Genomic DNA, 27802 nt, shown 5'->3' with positions numbered 1-27802 from the left:
CCCTAAATATCTGAAAGAAGAGTTTAAGGTAATTACTGTGGGGATAAGGTGAGAGGGGAAAGCACAAACAGAAAAACAAGTGACGTTATCGTTTTGTGCATCCCTGTGAAGCTGGTGGCGTGGAGGCCACCGCTGTATGGCCCAGCATGTTTCTCTTTGCAACATTGTGTTTCTGAGCATTAATTATGAGCATAATTGTTTAAAATCTTATTCTAAATGATGCTCACTTTCCCAAAGCCAGTGCTTGGAAGATAATTTCATGTTCTCATCCTTAGACATGGGGACCAGATTCAGAGTGCTTTTGCAAGCATTCACTGGACCCAAGTTGGAAAAGAAACTTAGAGGGTGTCAGTCTCTCCTGGGTCAAAGGGGAGGAGTTTATAAGTACAGTAACATGTTTGTGTTTCTGAGCATTAATTATGAGAATAATTGTTTAAAATCTTATTCTAAATGATGCTCACTTTCCCAAAGCCAAGAAAAAACGAGAACTCCAAATTGAAGGGAAATATGGTAGGATGGCATCTTGTGGAATGAAATTGGAGGAGGATGGCTAGAAACTGTGGGGCTCAGCGGTCCGGACATGGGGCCTCTTTTCTCTCGTCCTCTATCATTTCCTTCCCTCCCCATGCCGGTCACTGACACAACAGAGAGCCCTTGACACAAAGCCTGAGATGGGCTCTCCTGAACAGCGGGGAAAACATTCTGCCTTCTCACACGAGAAGGTCTGAGACTGGACTGGCCATTCTGCTCCCTAAGAGCACAGGGAATTTTCGCTCGACAGTGGCCAAGAGTAATTGTAGTACAAAATGACCACACAATTCATGCTTCTATCTGGAGAACTCTGCAGAGCTGAAGAAAGGCCCTGAGCAGAGGCTGTCCCCCCTGACCCTGCCGTTCTGGGTCAGGGCTGCGGCTGCAGAAATGGTTTAGTTGGCTGGGGTGGGGCACTTCCAGTGTTTCCCTCTGAAATGGGACTCTGCAAAGCAGGCCAGCACAGCCCACAACTATCTGATGGGAGAGCCTCTCCCATCTCCCTGCCTCTTGCCTCTCCTCTCTCCACCCTGCTTGCACACACTCCTGTTTGCCCTCAGCCACTGTGGTCTCTCTCCCAGCCTCACCAGATGGTTTCTGTTTTGGACACCAGGGTGCCCTGCTCATCCTCTATTTCATTCTCCTTTATGCTCCTCGTGGTGATTCTCCTCCTTTCTCCTTTATGCTGACGCTTTGATCTTTGCTTCTTTCTTTTGTTTTCTTCTCTCTCCTTTTCTTTTCAAGTGTACTAGTCACAGCAAGCTCATCATGCCAGCCCCTTCATCTCTACCCCACCCCCGCCGAGCCCTGTCCCCTGAGATGCACGCCATCACCTCCGAGTGGATCTCGCTGACTGTTGGGGTCCCAGGCAGGCGTTCTCTGGCCATGACACCACCCTTGCCTCCTCTGCCTGAGGCTTCTGTCTATGACACGGACCACTTGACCTTGTCAGCGAGGGCCCATCCCTCCCTGCCACTCAGCCTCCCCTATTCAGGTCGGTCAGCGGATTCCCCGCTGGCCCTGCCTCCACCCCACAAAGCCTACTCCCTGGCACCCAGTGCCCAGGCTCCTCTTCACGTCAATGGAGATGGTGGTGTTCACATCCACCAAGATGGCTTCTCTCAGCCACCACTTGGGAACTCTGATAGGGTCATCTCAGAGCTTAGTGGTGCCTTTAGCAGCCAGAGCAAGAGACAGCCCTGGCGAGAAGATGGACCTTATGAGAGGAAAGCAGAGAGCGAGGCAGGGGAGAGATGCCCTGGTGGACCCAAGATCTCTAAGAAGAGCTGCTTGAAACCATCAGACGTGGTCAGGTGCCTGAGTTCTGAGCAGAGACTCTCAGAGTTCCACACTCCTGATCACAGCCAGTCCTTCAAGCCTCTGGGTAGCCCTTTCCCAGCATGGGAGGCTGGGCCACCAGAGCTTCACAGAGGTATCGAGGCTGACAGAAAGGCTGCTCAGAGTGGTGTGAGCCAGGTAGGCCTCAAGCATGACTGGCGGTGTCTGGGCCTCTTGCTTTCCATGGTGGAACATACCAGATATTTCACCCCTGGTCCAGTAACTGAGGCCAAGTGGGTGCCTGTGAGATTTGTTTGCCTGCCTTGGAAACGAAGGGGTGGCCAAGAGGGAATGGAGGAGCTGAGGACTAGGGTGTTGGCTGGGGATAGTTCAGGGAAACATATTCCACCCTCTTGAGATGAGTTGAAAGCAGATGTCCACTGACATCTGCTACCCTGGTACAAAAGCCCATAAGCAGGAATGCCTTCCTTGTGTGCCATTCATGTCCTAGATCTTGTCCTTGATTTGCTTTGACTAACACAGCTGAGAACACCAGGCTTTGGTGTGATGTGGTGTGGTTTTCTTGTGAGATGCACTGTTTCCATAACTTGTGGCGCTCAATTTTGTCGGGTCTTTGTCTTGTTTTGTGTTTGTGTGGAACTAAAGGGCCATGTTTACAGTGGGCAAAGACATTTTGGTTCTTCAGAGATGGGAGGATGCAGGATGGAGGGGCTTCTGATGTGCTTGAGGTCACTGACTAGGCCTCATAGGTTTTGAATGATGGTTCTTCTGAGTGAACTACAAAGATTTTAGTGGATAAGCCAAGGTAGACTTAGGGCGTTTTGAAGGGACATTAATTTGATAACTAGACAATTTTGCCTATGTCATTTAGTACCCTCAAATCAAGGACTTTGGGCAACATTTCCATAGTAACCAAATTTGAGTACCAACTCCGTCTAACTGCCGTTATGGAAATTGTTCACCCTCTTAGAGACTCGGTTTCTGACTTTTGAAATGAAGATAACCTCCCTCCTAGCGTGGTCCAGAAAATTTTTTTAAATAATGCATGCAGGTATTAGGCACGGGCAATTTGTAAGAAGATGATAGAACTACCAGGTTAGGTATTCTAAAACTTCTTCTAGGACCAGGGACATTGTAGAACCTCAGTAGAATCCAGTGCTTTCCTGAGCTGTCTTGAAGCTGTTTATCATCCGTTGTATATATAGTCCCCACAGTGCACTGTGCTCCTTCTCAAACCTTCAGTCCTGTTTTCCCTGGAAGCTCTGTTTGCTTTGTGAGTATAATTCAAGGCGTGCTGCTTGATTTATTTGGTCTGTGGGTAGGGTCCAGAGGTTGTTAAATCCCTTTCTTGAGGAGCTCATATCCAGTGACAGTGGCAGACATAGTTATGTCACCAGGCTAGTAATGGACACAGAGGCATGAGACATACCAGGTCAGACCCCCACATGCCTGTGTGTCTGGTGTGGAGATCACTGAGGGTGATCAAGTGTGCGGTAGTTTATGTGGAATTGGGCTTAGATAACAGAAAGTTAGCAAGCACTACATCCTTACCCCACCCCCACCCCCATCTGCCCACCATACTTGCTCATGTATAAAGTAGGGGTAGAAGCAGACAGTCCATCCCTCCCTGGAAGGGCTGTTGTGGTGATTAATAAAATAGTGGCTATCACTAGAGTACTTGGCACATGGTCAGTCTCTGTTAGACAAGGGCTTCCTGCGATGGCTGCTGTACATGGTTGTCCCATCTCTCAGTATGGGGCTCTGGGGCAGGTGCTCCTGACCTGTGAATTCTGAAGAAAAGTGTCTGTCTGAGTAAGAGGGGAAAAAAAAAATAGTTCACTGAAAGAGGTTGTGGAGTTGCTGGTTGAAAAGAATGAAATGTCTGACAAAGGAGCAGTTCACAGATCAACCTAAGGTGCCTGGAGGCCTCCTGATTGCCAGGGGTGAGTCATCACCACAGTCTGTTCCAGGAGTCAGTGTGTGCAGGAAGTGCGCACAGAACTGAAGCACCAATGAGGTTCAGGGTGCCTGCTTCCTGCTTCCTACCAAGGACAGAGCAGACTAGCTGGCAACACCAGAGACTGTGCTGATTGGAAGGCCAGGCTTGTTGAGGATTGGCTCTCCTTTCCTGGCGAGTCTCTGGACACCAGGTATATCACTTCCTGTTCCTCCCTTCCTCCTGCTTTCCTGGCACAAGCCCTTTTCCTGTGGCTATGTAGGAGCCATGGTCTGGTTGACTCCTTTTGAGAATGAATGATGTCTAGAAGGGCAGATGTATCCATGCATGCTTTTCAGCTTCTCACTTCACCCAAGGCAGCTCTGGGGATGGGTCCTTCATAAAGGGCTCGGTCCTCTTGGGGCCTATTTGGCTGACAGGCCAGCTAAAGATGGAAAGGACTTACTTCATCATCTGATCTCTAGTGGCTCTGTCAGGACATGACCTCAGGCTATGTCCCTTGTTTGGGTAAATGCATTCCAGTATCGAGAACTTGCCAGCCGCCCTTCCCCTTGCTGAGCCCCAAGTTCCGTACGTACTTTTGTAGGACTGAGGGACTTGGTTGGGCATCTGACCAGTAAACAGAACATTAAGTGAAAGGGCTGTCCAAGATGTTGTGACCATTTACTCCTTCTTCTAAATATCTAGTATCCAGCAGTGTGCTAAGTGCCGTGGAGCTAAGTGCCTTGGAGCCAAGAGGCTTGGACATCACTGCAGACTTCCTGTACCTCTCAGGAAAGTCTTTCCTCCCAGGCCTGGAAGGCTCCCTAGTAAAATGGCCATTTAGACAACAAGGCAGCCTCATCTTTCAAAGTCTCCCCAGCTTTTGTGCCTGGATATGTTCCTGTTTGTCCTTCACAATTTCCTTTTCCTAGCCTTTCCTAGCTACCTCTCCAACCTCTGCACTACTAGTTAAAGAGCTCTGAGCCTGACCTCTGTGAGCACACCTTTGCTCAAATGCATTTGTTCCTGTGCAGGCCTGTGTCCCCACAGAGCACTGAATCCCTACAGCAGGGCCTGACACCTGATATATGGAATGTGCTCAGTAAATATTGGTCGAATGAAAGAAAAGATTGAAAAAAACAACTGAGCAGAACTAGAAGAGTTTATGATATTGACTGTGGAGTCAGCCCTATTCACAAGTACTTACAATGCAGAAGTGAGAAACACAGACAGTCTATCCTGGAAGTTCAAGATGGGAAGACATAATAAACGTAGGAGGAGGAAGGTGATTGCAAGTAGCATTTGTTGTGGGTTTTAAAGAATAGGGGGTTTTCCTATTGATACAGTGGGATGGTGATTGATAACCAAAGGCCCAGAGGTGAGAAGTACAAAGTGTATATGAAGAAGGGTATGTTCCTGGATTCAGTAAGCTTTGGATGTACCTACAGATCCATAGAGCAGTGGGATCTTGCCAGGGAGACTGGGAACATAGCTTGACCTATGCCTGCCTGTGCCTCCAGCATTCGCCATACCCCTTAACATGACAGAAGCCATCTTCCTGTGTTCCTTGACCCAAGTTCCCTGCTCAGCTGCTTTCCTTCCCCTGGGTCACCTGCCCCCATCCCAACTGTCCAGATGTGTGAACTCTTGCAGAAGATGCTTTGACATCTTGGTCATTTCTACTGTCAGAATGTCTTCACTTTGGGCCAGCTGCTTGTGTTTTTAGTTTGTTTTCTCTAAACTGCAGAAGGGATAAATCAGTGCCAGGGTCTCCAGGGCAAGAACATTGGTCTCCAGGTTCTGGTTCTGGCTGTGCCATCAGTTGGCTGAGTGTCTGTGGATGAGTCACATCTCCTTGCCGGCAAACTTCCTTGTCCATAAACAAAAAGATGCAGATGTGGGAACTGAACTTCCTTTCAGCTGTGGCATTCTGTAATGGGGTGAGGATCCCGTGTGAGTTTCAGTTGGAATGAGAAAGAACATATAAAATGTTGACTATGGGCTTTACTATAGAGCTGCATAGCTTCACCACTGAAAGACACTTTGCTTTGACTGGTTTGTGAGTAACAACTGTTGGCTGGACAAAAGCACACCTAGGTACACACAAAACACCCAGGAGGTCAGGATTAACTGGCATGGTCTTAGCTTCGGTTTGGTGTAATGTTGGCTAATACTCTGTAGAACAACCAATTTAGAAAGTAAAGGTGGAGATCATGTGGGAAATCTTGGTCATTAGCACCACCGAGTATTTACTACCTCTCCCCAAGGGAGAAGTAGTTTGCTGACTGAAATCTGGATTTGTGTCTAATAGTGCTTGACATTTGTGAGAAACCTCATCGAATTTCTATGTTAAACCCCTGAATCCCTGTGATCCCAGAAGTCAGGTAGTAGAGGCAGGAGGATCACAGAGAGGAAAGGAGCAATTTAGCTGGAGACAGAGAGATGTGCTATGGTAGCCATGTGGGAACTAACTAAGTCAGTTCCCAGAAAGCTAAGAACAAAGGCAGGGGACTGCCTGGAGAATAGAACTCAGAAATGAACGGGAAACATGAGATGTAAGAGCAAAAGGGAAGTTAGAAACATTAAGATCACATGCAGAAGAAATATTAAGATGTTCAAAGATGGAAAATGCTTTGAACATTCCTTTGACTCATTCAGAAGGGAAGTCTCTAATCATACCCAGCGAATGTTAATGATTTATGAGAAAAAGAGACACTGGACACTGTTCTTACAAAATAACCTGCAAGTTTTCTCTCACCAAGACTAGAAGCCGCAGTGTCCACCCCTACCTACTGTGTTACCCAAAGAAATGGGGCACATCTGTGAAATCCAGGTGCCAGCAGCAGAGCACTGGAGAGGTGACCTTTCCCCCAGCACTTCCCTGCATTTGACTAGCTCAGTGGTTGTGAAGTCGCCCTCTGGCAAGACACCTACAGGATCGAGGAGTAGGGGGGTGAATGTGCAGAACTTAGAGTCCAGGAAACAGATGGCCAGATAGACTGGAGATAGCACACTTACCACAGACCACGTAACTGGGACTCAGCTCAGGCAGTGACTCTTGTGTGATGCTGAGGAAGCAGGAAGAAGACAAAAAATGCCTTTCCACCCATGAGAAGAAGGTGGCCACTGGGGGTGGGAGGCAAAGGTCAGGGATGGGAGACTCATTTTGTTTGGATTGTATCAATAAGAACTTAGGAATCTGGAGGCCAACAAGATGCCTTAGTGGGTAATAAAGGCATGGGCCACCAAGCCTGATGAGCTGAGTTCGAGCCCCAGGACCATGTGGTGGAAGGAGAGAACTGGCTCCTGACAGCTGCCCTCTTTCACATGCATATCATGGTACGTGCAGTCCCCTCAACCAGTGTAATCTTAATTTTTTAAAAAAAATTAGAACACATGGGATTTGTATTTGACACATTAATGCCTCCCTTTATTCTCTTTTGTTGTGAAGAAAAAAGCATGAGGTACCCTGGGAATGCCTTCCAATTCTTCACACCTGAGCCATACCCCTGCCATCTCCCCTAATATGACAGAAATGGGGAAGGTAGACTCATTATTTGCCATGAGAACACTGAGTGTTCTGAGCATTAGAAACAGATTCAAGTGGCAATCAAGTCAATGTGTTGTCCCATGGTTTGTCTGCAAGGAGAGTTAGTCTAAGCAGTGAGGAGCCCAAGGGATTGCCAGTAGCTAGCTTTATATTGAAATTGCCATCTTTTTCTAGTTGGATGTTGTTGGAGAACTCCGTGGAGCCAGAAGCCTTTTTGCTGGCTCTCTGGAGGTTTCCTGAAGCAGAAACTCAGGAGCCTGCATCATCCAGGCCTCCCTACTCTGCTGGCAGAGTTGCCCATGTTCCATGAACAGTCAGTCAGTCTTGTGTCACTGACCTTGGGCAGCAGCTCATCTCCCACATTTACAGAAGTGAGCTCTCCATCTGTGTCTAGAGGCTGTGACCTAATAAGTAGAGGAAGCTGCCTCTTCCCAGCCATGTCTGTGCACCCATTCCTAATTACTAATTCATAAGATGGGCTCACCCCAATCATAGAGCGAGGGCCAAAAAAGAACATTATGAACCACGCACAACCCTACTGTTTATTTTGGAATTTGAAATCTTTGCTCAGAAGATGGTCAGTGTCAGGGCTCAGGTTGTTCATTGTCCCATTAGGAAGCCAGTGCAGGTGGCCATAATGTGGGGTGGAATCTGAGGAGGCACAGGGCCTGACATTGCTAGAGCATTGCCATTTCAGAGACTCGGGTCCGGTGGCCTATCCACAGAACAGCAGATTCCTGATGTTCATGTGGGGGCCCGCCCGGGCCACACAGGAACTGTGTGTCTCTCCCATCTACCCCTCCAGGCTGCTCTAGCTTGTGTGTAGCTTATTTTGGACTTTAGCCTTTGGCACACCCCCAGAACTGGAACAGGATGCTTAGTAACTGCAGGAGCACCAGGTGCTTTCTGGGTCCAGAGGGGATTAACAGCTCCAGGGAAGCTAAGGTCAGGTTTCCAACGGACTCCAAGCTGAAGACAGACTATAGGGAAGCAGAGCAAGGACACACACAGTGTTCTTGGGGACAATGGAAAGAGCACCTTCGCTCAGAGGCAGCTTGTGTGAGTCCAGAGAAAGCAGTTTCTGGATCAGCAACTAGTTCCTGCTTACAGTTGGTGGGGAGGTGAAGGGCGTGCAGTGTGTGCGTGCTCGAGTGTGTGCACGCACACACCTTGCATATTGGACTGATTGCTGTTTTTCCAAGCACATGGAAAGCGGGAATGTGACTACAGAATCCAAGATGTACGCAGCATGAGCTAATACTCTCTGTATTCTTAGCACCAGCTGGGGCCTGATGAGAACATGGATCTACTCTTAGGCTTAAGGAAGGGCAGACTTGGAAGCCCTGAAGGAGGGCACTGCCAGTACAAAGGAGATGTGAAGCGCATACACAGTTTAAAATTTCCTAGCAGCCGTAGTGAAGCAGAGTTAATTTTAATAACATATACCGTTTAACCCAATATACTCAAAGGTTATTTAATGAGCTGTTTTACATTCTTAATTTGGAACCAGGCTTTTGGAAGCCAGTGTCTATTTTTTCATTCATAGCACACTTCACCTCATACTTGTGTCTTATGTGCTCACACCACTTGTAGCTATTAGTGCCTCACAGACAGCACAGGCTGAGGAGGAACTGTGAAGCCCACACGTGTTAGAAGGTGGAAAGTGGAACAGGAAAAGTTAGACCATGTGCCTAGAGGGAAAAAGTCCTCTGAGGGGAAACAGCTTTCCCAGGGAAGGGCTGATCCGGGTAATGGGTATCAGTGGTTTCCAGCTACCTGGGGGCTTCCTCCCCCACCACGGGTTTACATTCCAGCTGTGTGAGATGCTTCACTAGATCTAAACAGGGAGAAACCAAATCAGATGATGTTTACCTCGACTACTTCCTTCATTTTTCCAACAGTAAGTGGGGAACTCCATCCACCCACCCCACCTCTCAGGAATGGGGCTGTCTGTACTCTCCAGATGTTAAAAGCTGGAGTGATGGCTACAGTCCTCTGCTTTGGGTATGGCTAGAGACAAGAGAGACTCCTAACGGAGCCCCTGATAGCCCTCTAGTACTGTGGTTCCTCGGGTTAAATCAGATGCTGTCTTCTATGGTGCACCTGACCACTTACAGGAGGAAATGCCTTCTGCATATCTGGAGTAAGGCATTCAGGAAGAGGAGTCAGAATGTGCATTTTTAGAAGAGGTAGACTTTGAGTGTTGGTAACATAATGTCAGCCATCTCAGCCTGACTGAGGGGAGGTGTCACACGAGAGTCACAAAAGGGGCTCTTGGGCTCACAGTTTTTGCCACCTGTGCAAGGCCCCAGTCTTCACTGGGTCTTAAAATTCCCTCTTCTGTCCTCTCCTAGTCAAAAGTTAGTAAAATCAAGAAGTGGGGTGTGAGCCATTGGACCTTTGTGTGTTTATACAATGGCATCTCCATTCACATTCAGTTCCCAGATCCTCTTTGGAGCAGCACACTGTTTGCCAGGTGATTGACTCCAGCCACAGCTTTGGCAGTTGGTTGAAAGATGCTAGGTACTTTTATAAGCTGTGGACACCATCCTAAGCGTTGTCTACATCTGACCTGAGGTCATCAGGCCACTAACTGGAGTTTGGACTTTTTGTTTTTAATGAGAACTTTTGTTTTTCATGAGCTGTGACCCAGACCAGTCTTGGCACACTGAGGCCAGAGAATCTCTCTTGAGGTTCCCTGCAACCTTGCTTTCCAAAATCAGGCTGAGAACCAGAAGCATCAGTACCAGCAGCCAGCAGTGGCCAGTGTCTGGCACAGCCCAGATAGCAAAGTCCTACTGTGCTTCAGTAGGATCCTGGGTGATACCAACATCCAGCAGGATTTTAGACACAGTGCGTGTCAGCACCCTGACTACCTAATGGAGATGATACCACCATCTCTCAGACAGCCATTTCTGCCGTTGGGACAGCACTTGCTTTAGAATCAAGTCACGATCTGTCAGTATCCCCCATACAAGGTGTCCAGAGTTAGCATCATTGTTCTGAAGCCCACAGAGCAGATGCTTGGAAATGCCCATTTCTCTTCTCTGGTACATGGAAGCCTTGGTCCAGAGGCAGGGCAGATGGTAGGTGAAGCTCAAAGCCAGCTCCAGCCCCTGGCAAAGGCCAGTGGCTCCCAAGACATCCAAGGAGCATCATGAAGGGCCCTCAGTTTTGTCTTCCCCTTCTCTGCTGCCAGGATGGAGGCCAAGGGGGTGGGTTCGAGTGGTTGAGGCCAGGAGGGGTTTTAGAGAACTTGAAGGGGCTTCTCAAAACAATCAGGGGGGCTGGAGAGCTGACTCAGCAGTTAAGAACACCAACTGCTCTTCCAGGGAACCTTGGCCCAATTCCCAGCACCTGCATCACAGCTAACAACTGCCTCTAACTCTGATTCTAAGGAAATCTGATGACCTTTTCTGGGTGCCACAGCCATTGAATGTACATGGTACACAGACATACATGCAGGTAAAACACCCATATACATAAAATAAAAATAAACTAAAAAAAAAAAAAAAAAGCTAAAACAAACAAAAAACCCCAGGTGTAGGAAAGTGATGCCTGGTGTAGCTGTTGTTCTGCTGGGCGCTCTCCAGGGTGAGGACATCTATAGTGGAGGTGAGCAAGAGAAGTGATGTGTTTAGCAATTTACTTCTCACCAGCTGTGGTACTGATGCATGGTACTACTCCCCTCCGAGCGTGCTCTTCTAGGAGAACAGTATGGTCCACACACCCTGCCTGTCTCCTGGTTTGGGGATGTAACCACTGGTGATTCTGTCCGTTAGCACACCTGATAAGGATAGGTGGAAGGTGGTGGTGTGAAGGTTAAAGAAGCCAAACAGGACAGTGGCAGAGGCCAGGAGACCACTGCACTGCCTGTGTGACCTCACTCTCTCTCTCTCTCTCTCTCTCTGGCCCGCTCTCTGAAACAAGTGTGTGCTGCACAGAAGACTTCTAAGTGCCCTTTTGGAAGACGGTGGCCACAGTGGCCTTTTGCAGTTTTACAGGTTACCTTGAGGGTGTCTCCAAAGGTGGACTTCCAAGTTTATCCAAAGAGACTTCCTAGAGTTTGCCATTGAATCCTCCTGGAGAAAGTGATTCCAAACTGTCTTTCAACAGAGGCTTGACCTCCTCATGCAAGCCCAGCTTAAAAGGAAGGTCTGCATGGCCCCAGTTCCATATCAACATATGTAGCCTGGGCTGGTGATGAATGACGGGTCCTTGCTGTATCTCTCTCAGGACACGTCTAGAAGCAAGCTGGAAACTTATTTCATACCTCACCAGACTAGGTCATGTGCACATTCTTCTGAGGCATATGGTCTTGTTTGAGACTTCATCTATTACCCAGGACTATCTCAGTAGTAGTGTAGTCTTTGTGAATGCCCCATGGTTCCACCATTGGCTCCCCATCAACAAAATCCTGAAACCACCTTTAACACAGCAGATCGAAGGGTTCAAAATGGTATGGGGTGGGGTGGGGTGGGGCTAGCAGGTCTGTTCCTAACAGCAGCCAGTCCTTCTCTGTGTCTCTCCTGCCAGTCTGAGGGCCCTGGGTTGTCCTTCTCACCTCACTGCGGCCACGTCTCCCATTTCCCATTTCATTGCTGGATGCTTGCTTCTAACTCTACATCTGCATTTTCTCCTGTGCTTCTGCCACGTTGTCATGGAAACTCAGTGGCCACGGGCCACAAATATCTGGTGTCATCTGAATGTGGTGGTGTGGTATGTGTATTTGCTCACACTTTTATTTTGAATCCTTTCCAATGTGACATCTGCTAAAATGTCTCCCTTATGATTTGCTTGGTGATCACAGCCGCCTTCTCATCATTCATTGAGCGCAGGACCTGATCTCACAGAATCTGAAAAGAACTATGTGGTAAGATGCCTGTTGAATAAGACTGTGGCTTTCCTAAAGAGAACCCTTACTGCAGCGTGTAGACCAGAGTAACGCCTGGTAAATATCCTGCTGTGGTTTTCAAGAGTCCACGGCTGATGTAGTAGGGCCAAGGATTAGGCCACCCTCTACGCCTCTAAGAGAGCAGAGGAATTTAGAGACGGTTCTACTCTGCCTGCAGGTGGGATTGAGTGATGTGCCAGTGCATGACTGGGGTATTCATTCATGTATTTCTAGCCTGAGATTATTCCAGCTCTAACAGTTACTCGCTAATTACAGGCTTTTATGCTGCTGCTTCTTAAAAACAGTCATACTAAATGTCAAATTCCTCTGTATCTTACCTGTCTTTCCATGCTTACCTGGATCCCTCCTGCACTCCACTACTGGAATCTCTGTTTTTTTTTTTTTTTTTTTTTTTTTTTAACCTGGATCTTCAACTCTGTTTTCTCCCTGGACTTACGTGCTTCGTCTGGAATGTTACATCTCTTCCTCTCTCTTTTTTTTTGTCCCCACATTGACTGTTTTATGGGGGTTTCTGGATATCGTGGGGCCACCTCACAGGAAGCGGTTTGCAATGAGATCATAAACATTGCCGAGAAATCTGTTCATTACTGCAGCACAGTCTCTCAGCCCCTTGACTTCCATCACAAGGTACCCCCCTCTGACAGTAAACCATCTTTAATCGTTTCTCAGCAACCTCAAGCCCAGCAGCGGAGAGTCACCCCAGACAGGAGTCAGACCTCACAGGATTTGTAAGTACAGTCTGAGAACTTTGGTTCCTATGTTGTACTCTCCACTTTGGAAAATGATGGGCTGTTTGGGGGGAATGAGTTAATTACTTCCCGCCTCTGGGAATTTCTAGGGAAGGCCATATTTCCTGTCAGCCAATGAAGACAGGTGGTGGATGAATAAAAGAGGTCATGGGCTCCTGAGAGAGAGATGGGTAAAGAATTAATGGCCATACAAGGGGAAATGAGAGTTGTGCTAACCAGTTTCAATATCAGTGCTATGGAGAACAGAGGGAAAGGGACAATTCTGAGCTGAAATGAATGAACAGTGTTGATTTACTTATTCATTCAAAAAATTTATTGGATATGTATGCCCTATGGCTTATACACATGAGAAGATTCCATTCATAGAAGAAGAAAAGTGATTGAATGAGGCTTTGAGAAAAAGGTATGGAGTGGGTAGTGTTTGGAGAGCCTGAAGAAGGCTTGTGTGACTAGCAGATTCACGGAGGTGAGGATGAAGGTAAAAGTTAAGATGTTAGGGTGGGACAAGATTCTAGACTGGAGCTGAATGAACTAGGTTTGGATTTTATTCTGCAGCACCAGGAAGCCGCTGAAAGTTTCTAAAGGGAGGCTCATATTGATCATGTCTGTTCTAGGGAGATAACTCTGGCAACAGATGAAGGATGGCATTCAGAAACAAGGGACAAGGATGTTGGTTAGGAGCTGTGAAGTCAGTCATGGTGGTCTTAGCAGGAACAGAGTGAGCCTTTTGTAACCATAGAAATATGTAGGATTATCAACAGAGAGATGGGGTAAAGAGTAATCGGTAGTGAAGGAGAGTAAGAAAGGGCTGCAGGAACAGGCACAGGTCTAGGAATGCCCACTTTTATGAAGCAAAGCCCATAACAGCTGGCCTCTTAGAGACCAGGTGTAGACAATGAGAAAGGGTCACCAGGCAGTCTCTGACAACTTGAAAGGTGACTGGTGATTATGTAACAATGGGGAATGTTCCATTAGAAAGGGCTGAAGAGGAACGTTTGATGATGCGTGGGGTGGGGTGGGGTGGGGTGGGGTGGGGGACTGTAGATCGAGAGACACAGGAGACAGCAGAGTCTTAGGCATGTTTGTGCCAAAGAAAGGGGTGACAGAATTGAAAGGTACAAGTAAGAAGCTGTAAGTGGAAGAAGAGGGTTTAGCATGGCCAGGAGAAAGGGTTCTTGCACACAGGAACAGGAACAGGACAGCAAGGAGAGGCAGACAGTCTGTCTCTGCAGACTCCAGTCTGGCAGGGAAGAAGATTGAGGTTTTGTCACAGCAAGTATCCATCTTGGAAAGTGGGGGCAAGAATACGAAGCACTGAACCAGCAGAGGAATTCACCTGGAGAGATTCTAAGCTGCTGGGGACAGTAGAGCTGAGTGGGACCAAGGCCACAAGGGCCTCTATAGATTTTCTCCAGTTTGTCTCCACCATTTGCCTACAGACAAGCAGAGTAATTTTCCAGAACATGGACTAGCAAAACAGCCATGGTGGAAATTAAGGGGACGGGCAGTTTAAGACGTTAGTGAGGATATGTATTAGACAGCTAAGCTGTAGGAATCCAAGTTAGGTAGGAAATAAATACAGAAATGCGAGAAAAGGTGTCCACTGACCACCTTGAAATCTGTCTCCGTCTCTTAATTCCTCACTAGAGACCTTCCCTCTGTCAGCCAGGTCCTTCCACCAAAGTCTCAACACACTGGGGAAAGTAGTGAAAACAAGTGTCTTATGTGTGGCAGTCAGTACAAGTACTCGGTTCTGGAAGCCAGCACCACACATTATTTCTTGTCTCTCTTACTCCGCATTGGAAGTCACTGACTTTACCGCAAATGGCATTTGATTGGCTCATTGACAAAATTCTGGTGCTCCTGTGGTGTTTAAAATAATGAATATTCTGAATTGTGGCATTGGTGCGTATTAGAGCAGGCTCTGGAAGCCTTTGGTAAGGGAGTGAATGAAACAAAGCTCTCCCTTGACGCTAAAGCTGATGTCAGTTTCCCAACAGCCCCACTGTAATCAGAACACAGAGCAGTGCAAACCAGATGTCCTAGGCCAAAGAGCAAGTCAATAAAAGCCTTGTCACAGCAAGTGTCCCTATCTCCAACTATCATTGGGGCAGAGCAGAAGCAGAAAGCTTTCGGGGTCTTCAGAAAAGGAGCCCCACACTTTGAAACACTCAGGAAGTTTTGTTAAACAGCAAGACAGTGGAAATGTGCTATATTATTACCAGTAATTAGTATTGTTTTTGTTTTTAAGACAAAGTCTTACTCTGTAGGCCAGGAGCTCAGTATGTAGCACAGAGTGTCCTTGGGCTCACTGACAGTCTTCCTGCCCCAGCCAGGATCCTACATGCTCAGATCACAAACATGAGCCATTCCATCTGGCTGGAAATGGACTTTTTAATACGGTTTCCCGCCTGTCCATGTCTGTTACCTCTTTTTATAATTACCTTTTGTTCTCTAATGTATATGACTAGAATTTAAACTCCTGGGACTAAATAACTGCCAATTATTCTTAATAATTTACCTCCGTCCTATTATTAAAAGGGGTGGGGTTGACTTTAAAGACAATAAAGTGTATAGTGGGGGTTGCAGACAATAAAGGTCTGCCTTCGCAATGGAAGAAAACTAAATAAGGTTAATGATTAATCATTAGTGATATTTAAGAATCCCCCACCCTTGTCAGTCTTAATTGATTTAATGCATTCCTTCAAATGCTAAACTGCTAGAGAAATAATCAGTAAAATGTTTTCATCATCAGATGGGGAACATTATGTAAATGTTGGGTTCATGGTAATGGGATTTATAAATGGTCGTTAAATCCTGTCAGCAACTGAGCCACTCATTGGTGCTTTTTCTGGTTTGCAGATGTAGCTACCAAGCATTGTATAGCTATGTGCCACAGAACGATGATGAGTTGGAACTCCGAGATGGAGATATTGTTGATGTCATGGAAAAATGTGATGATGGATGGTTTGTTGGTAAGAGTTCTGTCATACTTTTCTTCCTAGTGGTTTAATGAAGGAAGGACTGGGCATGAGGGGACATAGAAAAAGCAGTCTTCTTTGCACAGAAAGCTATCCCTGCAGGAGTTCTGGGCCACTCATTCTCAAGGTAGTATGAATGTTACTGAGTAGGACCTAAAGCCCAGATAGGCCAGTGTCTGTGACACAGACAGCAGTATCAAATTCATCATTGCTCTTAATTGGGTTCAACTTAAATTTCTATTGTGTATATGTTTAACATTCACAGACTGTATTTTTAAAGCCCCTAAGAAACAACACAAGAAACATTTGATTAAGACTAGGTCTCCACCATGAAGTTCAAGCACATGTGTGGATGTTCCTAAGGCCCTTTTATTTACTCTAAGCTTTTAATAACTTGAACAGAAGCAACCAGCTCGAATAATAAAGGGCATAAGGCTTTTCCATTTCCAGTGCATAGGGAAGGGACACCAGCTCTCCCATGAAGGCTGATGCCCTGGTTGAAGGGAATACATTGGGATGAGTATCTCTTCCTTGCACAGCTTAGCTATTTTCAGAAGTAGCCAAGTGCAGATTTAGCAGCCCAGCATTTCTGATCAGTAAGGACAGTGTTGGGAAGAACATTAGGGCTGGTCGTCAAAAGATTCTGCCTCCAGGTTAAGCTCAGGGACCTGAGAAGTATCACTTAAACTCCAGGTCCCTCCATCTGAAAAGTGTCTCTTGCTTGCCCTGTCTCCCCACCCCACCCCACCCCATCATTTTGTAGCCCAGATGATGTAGCTATGGAAACTGCGGTGTGGGATTGTTGACAAGGGACCATGCAGAATCCCCAGCATTCTCTCTGAACTCAGTGTGTCTTCTCATTTTGTGTCTGTTTTTGTTTGCTTGTTATGTTTCTTACAGGCACTTCGAGAAGGACGAGGCAGTTCGGTACTTTTCCGGGCAACTATGTAAAACCTTTATATCTATAAGAAGACTGAAAACCACAGAGGTTATTTCTCTCAGAGGACGGAGCATCATTCATGGACTGGTCTCTTTATTTAAATATTGAGTCAGTAAGAAAATGAATGCAAAGAATTCAAAAAGAGGAGCAAAGAAGTGTGTTTAAAACCCACTGTGTATCAGGGCTTTACTGTGTGCTGAGGAAATTGGTATTTATGTGGCTGCTTCTGGGAGCTGCTACAGCCCCCACTGCTTGGGTAATCTGATCTGGAGCAGTGTCCTGTGAGCAGCATTAGCCAAAAATGTGTACAGTCTTTACCCACTCGAATTTCAAAGGGGCCCCCTGGGGCCAGATAGGTCAATCCCCAGCCATGTTCCACAGGCCCCAAGTCTGAGCATCACTGACCACCCCTGCCTCTATCCCTGGCTGTCCCACAGCCAGCAGACCCCTAGTGCTGCTAGAGGCCGCTCTGAGTTGCTGAGGTTTTTTCCTTCAGCACCGTGACTTGATGAGGTCCAGGTAAAGAAATGGAGGCAGACCGAGCACCCTGGCATTCAGCCTGCTGGGTGACATTGCTCTTGACTGCTCTGATATTCAGACAGAAAAGCATGCCATGTTTGTCCTGAGCTTGGGAGCAGGTGGCCAGGCAGATAGGTTACATTTGTGTTTCCACATGACTAAGGGATAGTTGTCACCTTGGGGCTCTGGAAGTCACTCAAAGTATACTCCTTTCCTGGTCACTATCCCTGGCTGGGCAGGGTTGGATGTGCCTTTTTTTCTCTGGTTTAGTGTGGGCTTGATACACCTGAGCCCATAGAATCCAGACTGGCCTTTAACAGTTCTCTTAGCATGGGTAGGTGAAAGCTGGTTGCGGATGCACCGTGGTAAGGCACTCTCAGACCTGGGGGGACCCCAGTATTGCCTGTGAAGGAGTTCAGAGACCACTGGGATTGTTACCTTACCTGACCCTTGTCCCCTCCTGCCCATCACCCCGAGCCAGGGAGTCTTAGTGTGTACATGGTGAGGCCTCCATTCAGAGCTGAGGGATTATGCACTGTCTTGGGTATGAAGCAGCAATTCTGCTCCTCCTGATGGCAACCAAGAGTCTATCCTCTGTGACACCTGGGTGTTGAGCACCACTCTGAGTCTCTGTTAGATCCCCAATTGACACAAAGATAGGTATGGCTTGTTCCCAGAGCTGAGCTTGCCAGGGGTTCAGCTTCGTGGATGACATAGGAAAAGGAGCCCAATCTAGAGAGACTGTGCTATGTGCAGAGGGTGTGAGAAGGGGTGTTTCTCCTTGGGTGGGGGGACACCTTAGAAAGCATTGTCAGGTTCTCATCTCCCTCAGCTCACTTCTAAACAATGAAGATGCTGGGAGAACCTTTGTCTGAGGGTAGTTTATGTCTGGGAATACTTGGATTTTTTTCCCCAGAGTCTTAGCCTCTTATTCTACCCACAAATACATGTACAAGGTCACGAATACCAGGAATTGTAGGTGATAGGAGTATATACAGGCTCTCTGCCTGTAGTTCAGAATCAGGAGTCAACAAGTTGGCAACATTTGTTTTTAGTGACTGACTGCCTGGATTGCGGTTCCAGACAGCATAGGATCCCACTTGCTTCCCCCACCCACCCGTCAGCCACAGTTCTCCAAGGAGGCTCTCAGGAAAGAAACTGCCACTGATTGGCTCACACTGAAAAATAAAAGGCTGATAGGAGGAATGTGTTGCCTCTTTCAGGAGACGTCATTTTTAGCTGACAGAGCAGAGCCCTCATTCCCAAGAGGAAAGGGTGTGGAACTGAAGAGGCAGAAAAGACCCAGTGACTCTGTGACCTGTTGCCTTGGACCTGCTTCACTGGTCATAGCACCGCTTTCCTTTCCTCTTTGCCCCTCTCAGAGGAGTGTAGCAGAAAAATAAATAATAAATAAACACGTATGCGCATTTTTACCTACTTGGAATGCAGTCCTTACTCTCTCCTAGATGCCAATCATGAATAGTGCAATTGTATCTAAAGTTCCTGAGGGGTGCTTTTTGATTAATTAGGTAATTTCAAACACCCCTTTAAATACAGCTAGAAAATAAAACCATTTTGTAAAAGCCACATTTGCATCCAATGCCAACCTCACACAGAGTATCTTCCAAAATCCAGGTATGCCCATCTTTAATAAAAATCTTTCCAGCTTCCTACGTATGAAAAAAATAAAAAAGAGCAAAGATTTCCAATTACTCCTTTGTCTTCAGACATTTAGTAATATAAAGTACCTATTTTTATGCTGAAATGTTTATACAGGTTTATTAACAGCAAGCGCAACTAACTGGCAGCATGCCTCACAACATGTTTTGATATATCAGCCATGCTTCCAGGTAAAGGCACGCCCCAAACTACTTCCTTTTGCAGTCTCTCTGGGATCGGTAAAAGAAAAGACATCACGTTTGAGAAGTGGGACTATAAATATGTAATGTATATTTAACTTTGTGTAGCCCATGTACCTACCTTGTATAGAAAATAATTTTTAAAACGCAAGCAGAAATGGAGTAAAATAAGGAAGTCATGAAGGGTTTTCCCCCCACTTTTATTTAAATGAAGGAATTTCAAATAATTCACCTGCAGACTTTTAGCACAAAAATAGTCATTGGAAACTGTTAACATATACAGTTTTTCTTTGGGGAAGAGAAGACAACTATAATATCATTTACAGTTTTCTTTTGCAGTTCTGTTTATCTGCAGTAGTATTAAATCCTTTTGCTGGAATAGGTTACTACCAAAAAAAAAGATTATACTCAGAGAGAAAAATAACTGACATATGTAACCTATTAAGGTATTGCATTTAAATTCCACACCAAGCGCATGTACTACGCAGACACAGGTTTTTCTGTTCATTTATTTTTCCTTATTGCAGTGGATTGATTTGATAGACATGTTGAATTACTACTTTGATGTACATATTATTTAATAAACTTTATTCAGAATTGTGTGGCACCTTTGTGTTCTTGCCCTTCATTGGTTCTTTTTTTTTTTTCTTTCTTTTTTTGTCAGAGCTGAGGATCGAACCCAGGGCCTTGCGATTGCTAGGCAAGTGTTCTACCTCTGTGCTAAATCCCCACTTCTTTTTTTTTTTTTTTTTCTGAGACAGGGTTTCTCTGTATAGCTTTGCGCCTTTCCTGGAACTCGCTTTGTAGCCCAGGCTGGCCTCGAACTCACAGAGATCCTCCTGGCTCTGCCTCCCAAGTGCTGGGATTAAAGGCATGCACCACCACCACCCGGCTTTTGGTTCTTTCTTCCTGTGAGGGAGGTCCCACTCTGCTTCAGATTTTCATGCCTGCCTCTCCGTTCTTAATCCCTGGCCGCCAGGTTTCCTTTATCTCAATGGTGTAACTCTGATCATCAGTACGTTGATTAAAGTATGTTATTTGTTCTGATAACAAAAATGGTGATTCTGTGTCTTTAAGAGCCAAAGTGAAACATTATGAAATATATGTTAAGTCTCAGTTTGCTCCTCAAAACATGGGAAAACAACGGTGTTTAGTATTTGAATATCAAGTGTGGCTGTGAGTTTTCTGCTGTGGCGAGTTGCTTGGTTTTTCTCCCCACATCAAGTATATCAAAACACTGAACCCTCATCCATCCCATTCCCTTTCCCCTTCCATGACCACCCCTGCAGCCACCCCATGGCTGTGAGCTCCCACCTTACTCAGGTGGCAATGCTGTGCATATATAGTGGGGTCCTCAAAGAGAAAAGCCTCAGACCCCCTCCTCCCTTGCCTTGTCTTCTGCTTCCTCTAAGTAGTAGTTTGCAGCTGCTATGCAGCGAGCTGGGGCCTCAGACAGGCCAGGAGAGGATTGCTTTCCAGGGTCTGCTGGGCTCCAGCCTGGGCCAGGCTCACACGAACTGCTAACCTTCCTCTTGTGCCTCTATCCTGTCCAAGTCCTTCAACTTCAGACTGCATTTAGAACCCAGCCACTTCTACTTATGTGATCAAGCTGTTTTCTCTTGCCCAGACCATTGCCATAACTGTAGCTGGCCTGCTGGTTTCTCCCTTGCCTCCTCTCCCCAAGCCATGACGGAGCAGCCAAAGCGATAATTGTGAAATTGACCATATGCTCTGTTGTTTGTGGACTGAAGCCATAAGCACTGCCCTTACCTCTACTTGGTGACCCATAATCCCATCTGCTGATTTCTGGTGGCTTATTCCCACCCTAGTATCCCTAAGGTCCTCAAATCATCCAGCACTTTTCAGCTTTAGAGCATCAGGCTTACTAGTTCTTGTGTTTGGAAGACCCTTTCCCCAAAAGCAGTTGGCTTCCTTCCTCTCTTCCTTTGGTCCTTCATTTCATTCTGTGTGAGACTTTCTCTGGTCACCTTATATAGGACAGGAGCTATTGTCCCGACTCAGGCCTTCTGTCCTCTTTTTGTTAATGAATGTACATACTAAACATGCATGGCTTCATATAGTCTTACATTTTTCCTTTAATAGAGCTTGCACATAGATCCAAAATGTATGTATCCAGTTCTCTGTTGTTGATACAAGCATGTGAGATTCTTGCCAGCTTTTTACCACAGTGAAAGAACAATGCTCTTTGGAGTAGAGCTGTTGACTCTAAAGGAACATTTCAAACCTTTGGAGAATGTCAGACTGCCTTCCTAAGGTACCAACTTCTACTCCTTCCAAGTCCAAGCGAGTGTGTTTCCCACCTTCCAATCAAAACCACCGCCAGCCTCCCTGAAGTGCTGTTGCTTGGCTTTGGCTAGCCGCTTCTCAGCACTCTTTCTGGATCTCCGCTGGCTTTCCCATCCTTTTGTTGCTTTCTCTCAGCACATGCTGCCCCAGGGACTGATTCTTCACAGTATAAGTATGGGCCAGAGAGTCACTCCTTTGAAGGCCCTTTTGGTGAGAAACCCAACACTATTGGCTTGTGTGGAGACATTCCGAAGAGAGTTGGAAGTAGCCTCCGGCAGGAGTGAACCCTGGAACTCAAACTTTCTCTGCTCTGTTTATCTTCTTCTTGGCTCTGTGGCCCTGTTTGACTACATTTTCGACTACTGAGTACAGCCATGGGTTGCAGGCAGCACCAGCCTTGTGTTTTGGTTTTCTGACTCTAGATACAAAGGTGCTTCTGTCTGACTTTCCCTGAAAACAATTCCAGACTCTGGTAGGCTCCTCCTGGATTTTATTTTTTGGTACATGGTCCCATGTATCCCAGGCTGGCCTTAGACTCACTGTATAGGAGAGGATGACCTTGAATTTCTAATCCTTCCACCAACCTCGGAGTGCTGAGAGTATAGTGGTGTACCACCATGCTGTGTTTATGCTATGCTGGGGATGGAGCCCTAAGAGCTTTATACATGCTAAAGCAAGTACTCTATCAACTGAGCTACATCCATAGCCTGCCTCCTGGATTTTACTCTTCTCAGCAGTAAACCAAAATATATTGGCAGCCCCACTAAAACCTGTGATAAGAGACAGGACGCTGGTATACTGCATTAAAGAAGGATGTCTTTAATCCCAACACCTGGGAGGCGCAGGTAGGCCAATCTCTATGAGTTTAAAGCCAGCCTGGTCTATGTAGTTCCAGGACAGCCAGGGCTACACAATAGACCTGGTCTCAAAACAACAACAATAACAATGAAAAAGTGGGGGTGGTTGGGAGGGTGGGGAAAGCTGGATGTCAATGGGCCCCTAGGTGTAGGGAGCAGAGAAAGTCTTGAGTGAATATGTTTTGTTGACATCAGCACAGCCACCAAGAACTCCAGTGTCTCAGAACCATGGGAATGTCAAGGCTGTCCCCCTCGTCCAAGTACTAATGTTGAATGTGTGTGTGGTGTGTGTAAAGTATCAACCACAGCTTTCTCATCCCCCCAAGACTGCAGCCTGAGACTGCATCTTTATACAGAGACCCCATACTGAGATTAGCTCACCAGACTCCTGATTTCTACTGGGTGAAAAAAATACACTGAGTTTCCAGGCTGCTTCTGATGTATCTCTATCAGTGCACATGACCCACCCATTCCTAGCTTTTCTGTACATGTATCTGTGGGTTCTACATTCTCAGTCACCCCACTTAGATCAGTCCCTAAGTCATGGAATTCATGGCACCTAGCCTTGGAGAATTATTCCGTAATCTTTGGAAAATGAAACACCACTATCCTGTTCCAATGCGAATTTCAGTGTGGCTGAGAGGAAACAATATACTGAAGCTCTTTGATCCAGACCTTGGGAGGAACCCAATGGATGATGACATCCATCCAGTGGATGAATCCAGTGTGACCGTGAAGGCACAGCACAAAGTGCATCACATGATAAAAATAAACGGACTCTCTGGAAGGGAGCAGAAATGTTTGGATGAGCTAGAAATGGGTTTATTTGCCAAGTCTTAGCATGGAGAAGTCAATGACTTTCAAGACAAATGAAAGACAGTAACTGCTTGATTCAGGTAATTTGTAAAATGAGTTAGTGAGAAAATGGTTTGGATTGGAAGAAGTTCTACATTGTAGACAGAAGTTTTCCCATCCCAGCAACTGCTTTCCATATAAGCAACTTGGAGACTTAATATTAATTATAAGTGTTTGGCCAATAGTTCAGGCTTGTAACTAACTAGCTCTTACAACTTAACCCACTTCTATTAATCTAAGTGCTGCTCCGAGGCTTGTGGCTTTTAGCTCTATCTCATTTTGTGTGTCCTACTCGTTCTGCATCTGACTGTTGACTCCTTTCTCCCCACTTCTTCCTCCCAGCATTCTCCTAATCTGGCTCTCCTGCCCAGTTTCTTTCTGCCCAGCTATTGACCAGTCAGCTTCTTTATTAAACCAACCACAATGACATATATTCATATAGTGTAAAGGAATATTCCATAGCACTACACTGTCAAGAGTTTGTACCTATATGCACATGCCTATGATAAAGTTTATAAGTTATGCACAGTGAGTGGCTAATACAAACAGAACAATTACAGGTTGAGGCGGGAAAATTGTGAGTTCAAGGCCAGCTTTGGCTCCATAGAAATACACCATGTAAAAAATAAAGTTTTATGAGTGTGGTCTCAGAATATCTTCTATTCTACTTTCCCTTCTTAACCCAAAAGCAGCTGAAACAGTAGAAAGAGAAACCACAGATAACAGAATGGCTGCTATTTTCAAACAGTTTTTAAGAGAATCTAATAGAGGCAGAAAGGATAAGCAGATCTGAGTGACCACACAGCACTTGGTGAGTCTGTCTTCATGCATATCTGCTCTTCTGAGACTCTGCCTCTGACATTATCTGACCCAATAGAGTGAGTAGGTTCAGATAGTCTGGTCCCTTCTGACTTGTTTCTAAAAAGATCTGACAGGCAGAACTGCAGAAGGGAGGTAGACCCATGAATCAGCTCCAATAGCCTTCTAAATTATGTGGTGTGATGACCTTGAAGCATGATCTGTGGTCCCCTGAGGCCCTTGTCTTAGCTTCATTTCCTGTCGCTGTGATAAAACAAACTGACAAAGGCAACTTAAAGCAGAAGGGTTTATTTGTCTCCTGTTTGTAATTTACATCATTGCAGCGTGTTTATGATATTTTGTTTGTGTTCTGTCAAATAAAACTTGCTTGGAGCTCAGAGGGTAGAGTTAGCCACTAATTAACCATAGAGGCCAGGCAGTGGTAGCACACACCTTTAGTCCCAGCACAATTGGGAGGTGGAGATAGGATCTCAGCACCCTTTTGGTCTGAGGATCTGTGTAGAAGACCAGCTCTCACCTGCCAAAGGGTTCTTGGGGGTGGGGGAAGGAGTGAGGAATGAGGAAGCATTAGATAGAAATATAGACAGAGATGACAGGATAGACAGAGACACAGGATAGCTTCGGGAGGGCCCTGAGTCAATACCCAGTCACCCCAAGTTTAATCATGATGGGCTTTTTATACATCAGCAAGGGGAGGAACAAAAGACCTCCCCCTTCCAAGGTTGAGGTATAAAGTACCAACAAAAACATCTGGTACCCATGCCTTTGGCCAAATCATCCTATTATGCAGCCCTCTTGGGCAAAGCATGCTCAGACTTTCTGACCTGTGTAAGGCCTTACTAGGGAGCTTCTGTGGGCCTCCACAGATCCAGAGAGGTAAGAAGTTACTGATGGCTGCTCTGCTTCTCTGAACTTTCAGGTTATTGCCCTGATATTTGACTCCCGATTTTGATTGATAAGACTAATTAGATTCACACTACAGCAAGAAAGTCAAGATGGCAGGACATTGAAGTTTCTGGTTCCAGCACATCCAATGAAGAGCAAAGAGCAATGACTTAATGTATGTGTGCTAGTGCTCAGCTTCCTTTTTTCCACTCCTACAACATTCCAAAAGCTGGCATAGAGAATGGTACCACCCACAGTGAGTAGGTTTTCCCACTTCCATGAGCATTATCAAAATAACCGCCCCCCCCATTGAGATTCCTTTTCCCATGATTCTAGAGTGTGCCATCCCAATCTTTTGGGGGATGCATAATGTCAGGTGACTTACACACTAATGGTAAGGGTGCTTCAGCCTCCAAGACCATTGCCGTCATCCTCAGCTGTGTGGTTCCTCTTTCCCATCTGTTGTTTGGTCTGTGTGACTAACAGAATGTAGCAGAAATGATGATATATGACTTCTGAGGTAAGATCATAAAAACTTGTAGTTACTGTCTTGTGGATCACTCCCTCGAGGAGCATCAGACAGTTGAGAACTTCAGGATTTCAGATACCTTGCTGTGATAGATAAGTGTGCTATATACCTCCACAAAAAAGGTCATAAAAAAAAAAGTCCTCTACAGTCAGGTGGTGGTGGTGCACACCTTTAATCTCAGCACTTGGGAAGCAGAGGCAGGCAGATCTCTGTGAATTGGAGGCCAGCCTGGTCTACAGAGCTAGTTCTAGGGCAGCCGGAGCTATAAAGAGAAACCCTCTCTCAAAAAACAAAAAACAAAAAACAAAAAATCAAAAAAAAAAGAAAGAAAAGAAAAGAAAAAATAAAGAAACAAAGAACTATCTACTAGGAATCAGATAAAATGTTGAGTTCAAATGATGAGTGTCTCTGAGCCTCCCTTGTTATGAGACCTCAGAAATGCCACTCAGCTCTCTGGGTCTCATTTCCTCTTGTAGAGGGCGAAGGTGGCTAGACCCAAGTGAGCTTCTTAGGAAGGAGGGGAAAAGGGGCTATCTGGAAGTCAACTTGGAAGGTCCCCAACAGCCCTGCAGTCTTCCCAGTGCCTACAGCGCTTTCTGCACCACCTACCTCTCACTGCAGCATTGTAGGTAGGTGTCCTTATCTTTATCAGACTCAGAGAATTTCAGCCCAGTGGAATGTGATATGCAAGAATAGGTAGATTATGTCTGACTGCAGAGCTGGCATCCTTTCCTTTGAGCCTCCATGGAACAGCTGAGACAAGAGCAGCATGCACCTGCATCGTCTGTTTACTGAAAGACTACAGCATCTCCAATACACCATGAAATAGTCATAAGAGGGATGACACTTCGCTGAGTGCCTACCATGGCTTAAGCATTGAAAATTTGATAAAAGGTCCTTGTCACTCTCCTGCTGGGGCTGGCACAACAGTACTGGCACAGAAGAAATCTTCTGTACCTCCATTGATTCCCTGCCATCTTTGCTACCACAGCCTCTCAGGGGTGTGGTTCAGCTGCACGCCTCTCCTTTCTTGCCACCACACTAATTCTTTATCACCTTGTGCCTGGGTCCCCTCGTGCAGTGCTATAGTCTAAGAAGGTCACCAAGAACTTTTACTCCTATTTTCTTAATCAGGTAAAAGGGATTTTAGGGACTAGAGAAATGACTCAGTGGTTAAGAGCACTGACTGCTTTTCCAGAGGACCTGGGTCCCAGTACCCACATAGTGCCTCACAACCATCTATAACTGCTGTCCCAAGGGATCAGATGCCTTTTTGTGGCCACTGGAAACACTGCGTACACATAGCACACTTACATACATGCAGGCAAAAATACTCATACACGTAAAAGTTAATAAAATATCTTTTATTGACCTGGGGTCATGATGGTGTCCAAGGGCCATGCTGCCATGGGGGCCATGCCAGCCTGAGTAACCTGCATTGACAGCTGGGGTCATGGTGACATCTAAGCCCTGGTTGCTACCAAGGACCATGTCTAGGTCTGTGGTCCTACCACAGCCAGGTTCTGTGTTGATATCTATGGCCATGGTACCACCAAAAGTCATATGGATGCCTGGGGTCTGGGATGCAACCTGTTGGGTGTCTGAGGGCCATGCTGCCACCAGGGCCATGACAATCTGGGTGGTCTGCCTGCCACAAGGGGCCATGTTGTCATCTAGGCCTAGGCTGCTGCTGTGGGCCATGTCTGAGTTCATGGGGTCATAGGTTCATGGCTCCTGTTGTCACTGGGGCTGAGCAGATGCCCAGGGTCTAGATAGCCATTCAAGACTGTGTTGGTGTCCAAAGTCTTGCTGCTGCAGCTGGGGTCTGTGATGATGTTCATGGTCCATGTTACCACAGGGAGTAATAGGAACCATGAGTGTTGAAATCCAAGTGCCATGCTGAGCCGGCCCTGACCTTCTCAGGGCCTGGGATAGCTGGCTCTGCCCCTTGCTGGACACTGCAGCAGGAGGGCTGCCCCTCCTCTCCCCCCTACTCGGGAGAGATGGTTCCACCCTTCACCACGGTTGTAGACCCTGATGGCATGGGCCTAGGAGAGCTGGCTCTGCCCTTGCCAGAGTGGGTGGTCCCAGTGGCCTGGACTGACCAGCTCAGCTGTCACTCAGACCCACATCCTGGGCCTTGAGTTGGCCCACCCTAACATCTATCCCATCTGTGACCTGCTGAAGTGTGTGACGAGACCAATCCTGAGGAATGATAACTGCACGATCTTCATGCCTTGGGCAATAGCAGGCTATCTGAGGAGTTTC

At 46.4% G+C, this 27802-nt stretch overlaps 1 protein-coding gene across 37 annotated transcripts in view; it reads left to right on the top strand.

Annotated features, from left to right (window-relative positions):
- Positions 1 to 19889, top strand: part of Sorbs1 (sorbin and SH3 domain containing 1) — a 230753-nt gene extending 210864 nt beyond the window's left edge. For 18 of the 37 annotated variants that reach the window (XM_036168787.1, XM_036168802.1, XM_036168796.1 and 15 more), the window contains 3 exons: positions 12904 to 12962; positions 15846 to 15958; positions 16865 to 19889. In XM_036168787.1, coding sequence (XP_036024680.1) covers positions 12904 to 12962; positions 15846 to 15958; positions 16865 to 16932 — 240 coding nt within the window. In that variant the 3' untranslated portion in view covers positions 16933 to 19889. Of the gene's footprint in view, positions 1 to 1275; positions 10652 to 12129; positions 12193 to 12771; positions 12963 to 15845; positions 15959 to 16864 lie in introns of those variants that run through there. The other 19 variants (XM_036168681.1, XM_036168686.1, XM_036168676.1 and 16 more) reach the window with 3 other exon arrangements.
- Positions 19890 to 27802: the final 7913 nt, after the last annotated feature.

This window comes from Onychomys torridus, chromosome 1, assembly GCF_903995425.1.
Source record: "Onychomys torridus chromosome 1, mOncTor1.1, whole genome shotgun sequence".
Taxonomy (NCBI): domain Eukaryota; kingdom Metazoa; phylum Chordata; class Mammalia; order Rodentia; family Cricetidae; genus Onychomys; species Onychomys torridus.
This window is presented reverse-complemented; position numbering and strand designations above follow the sequence as displayed.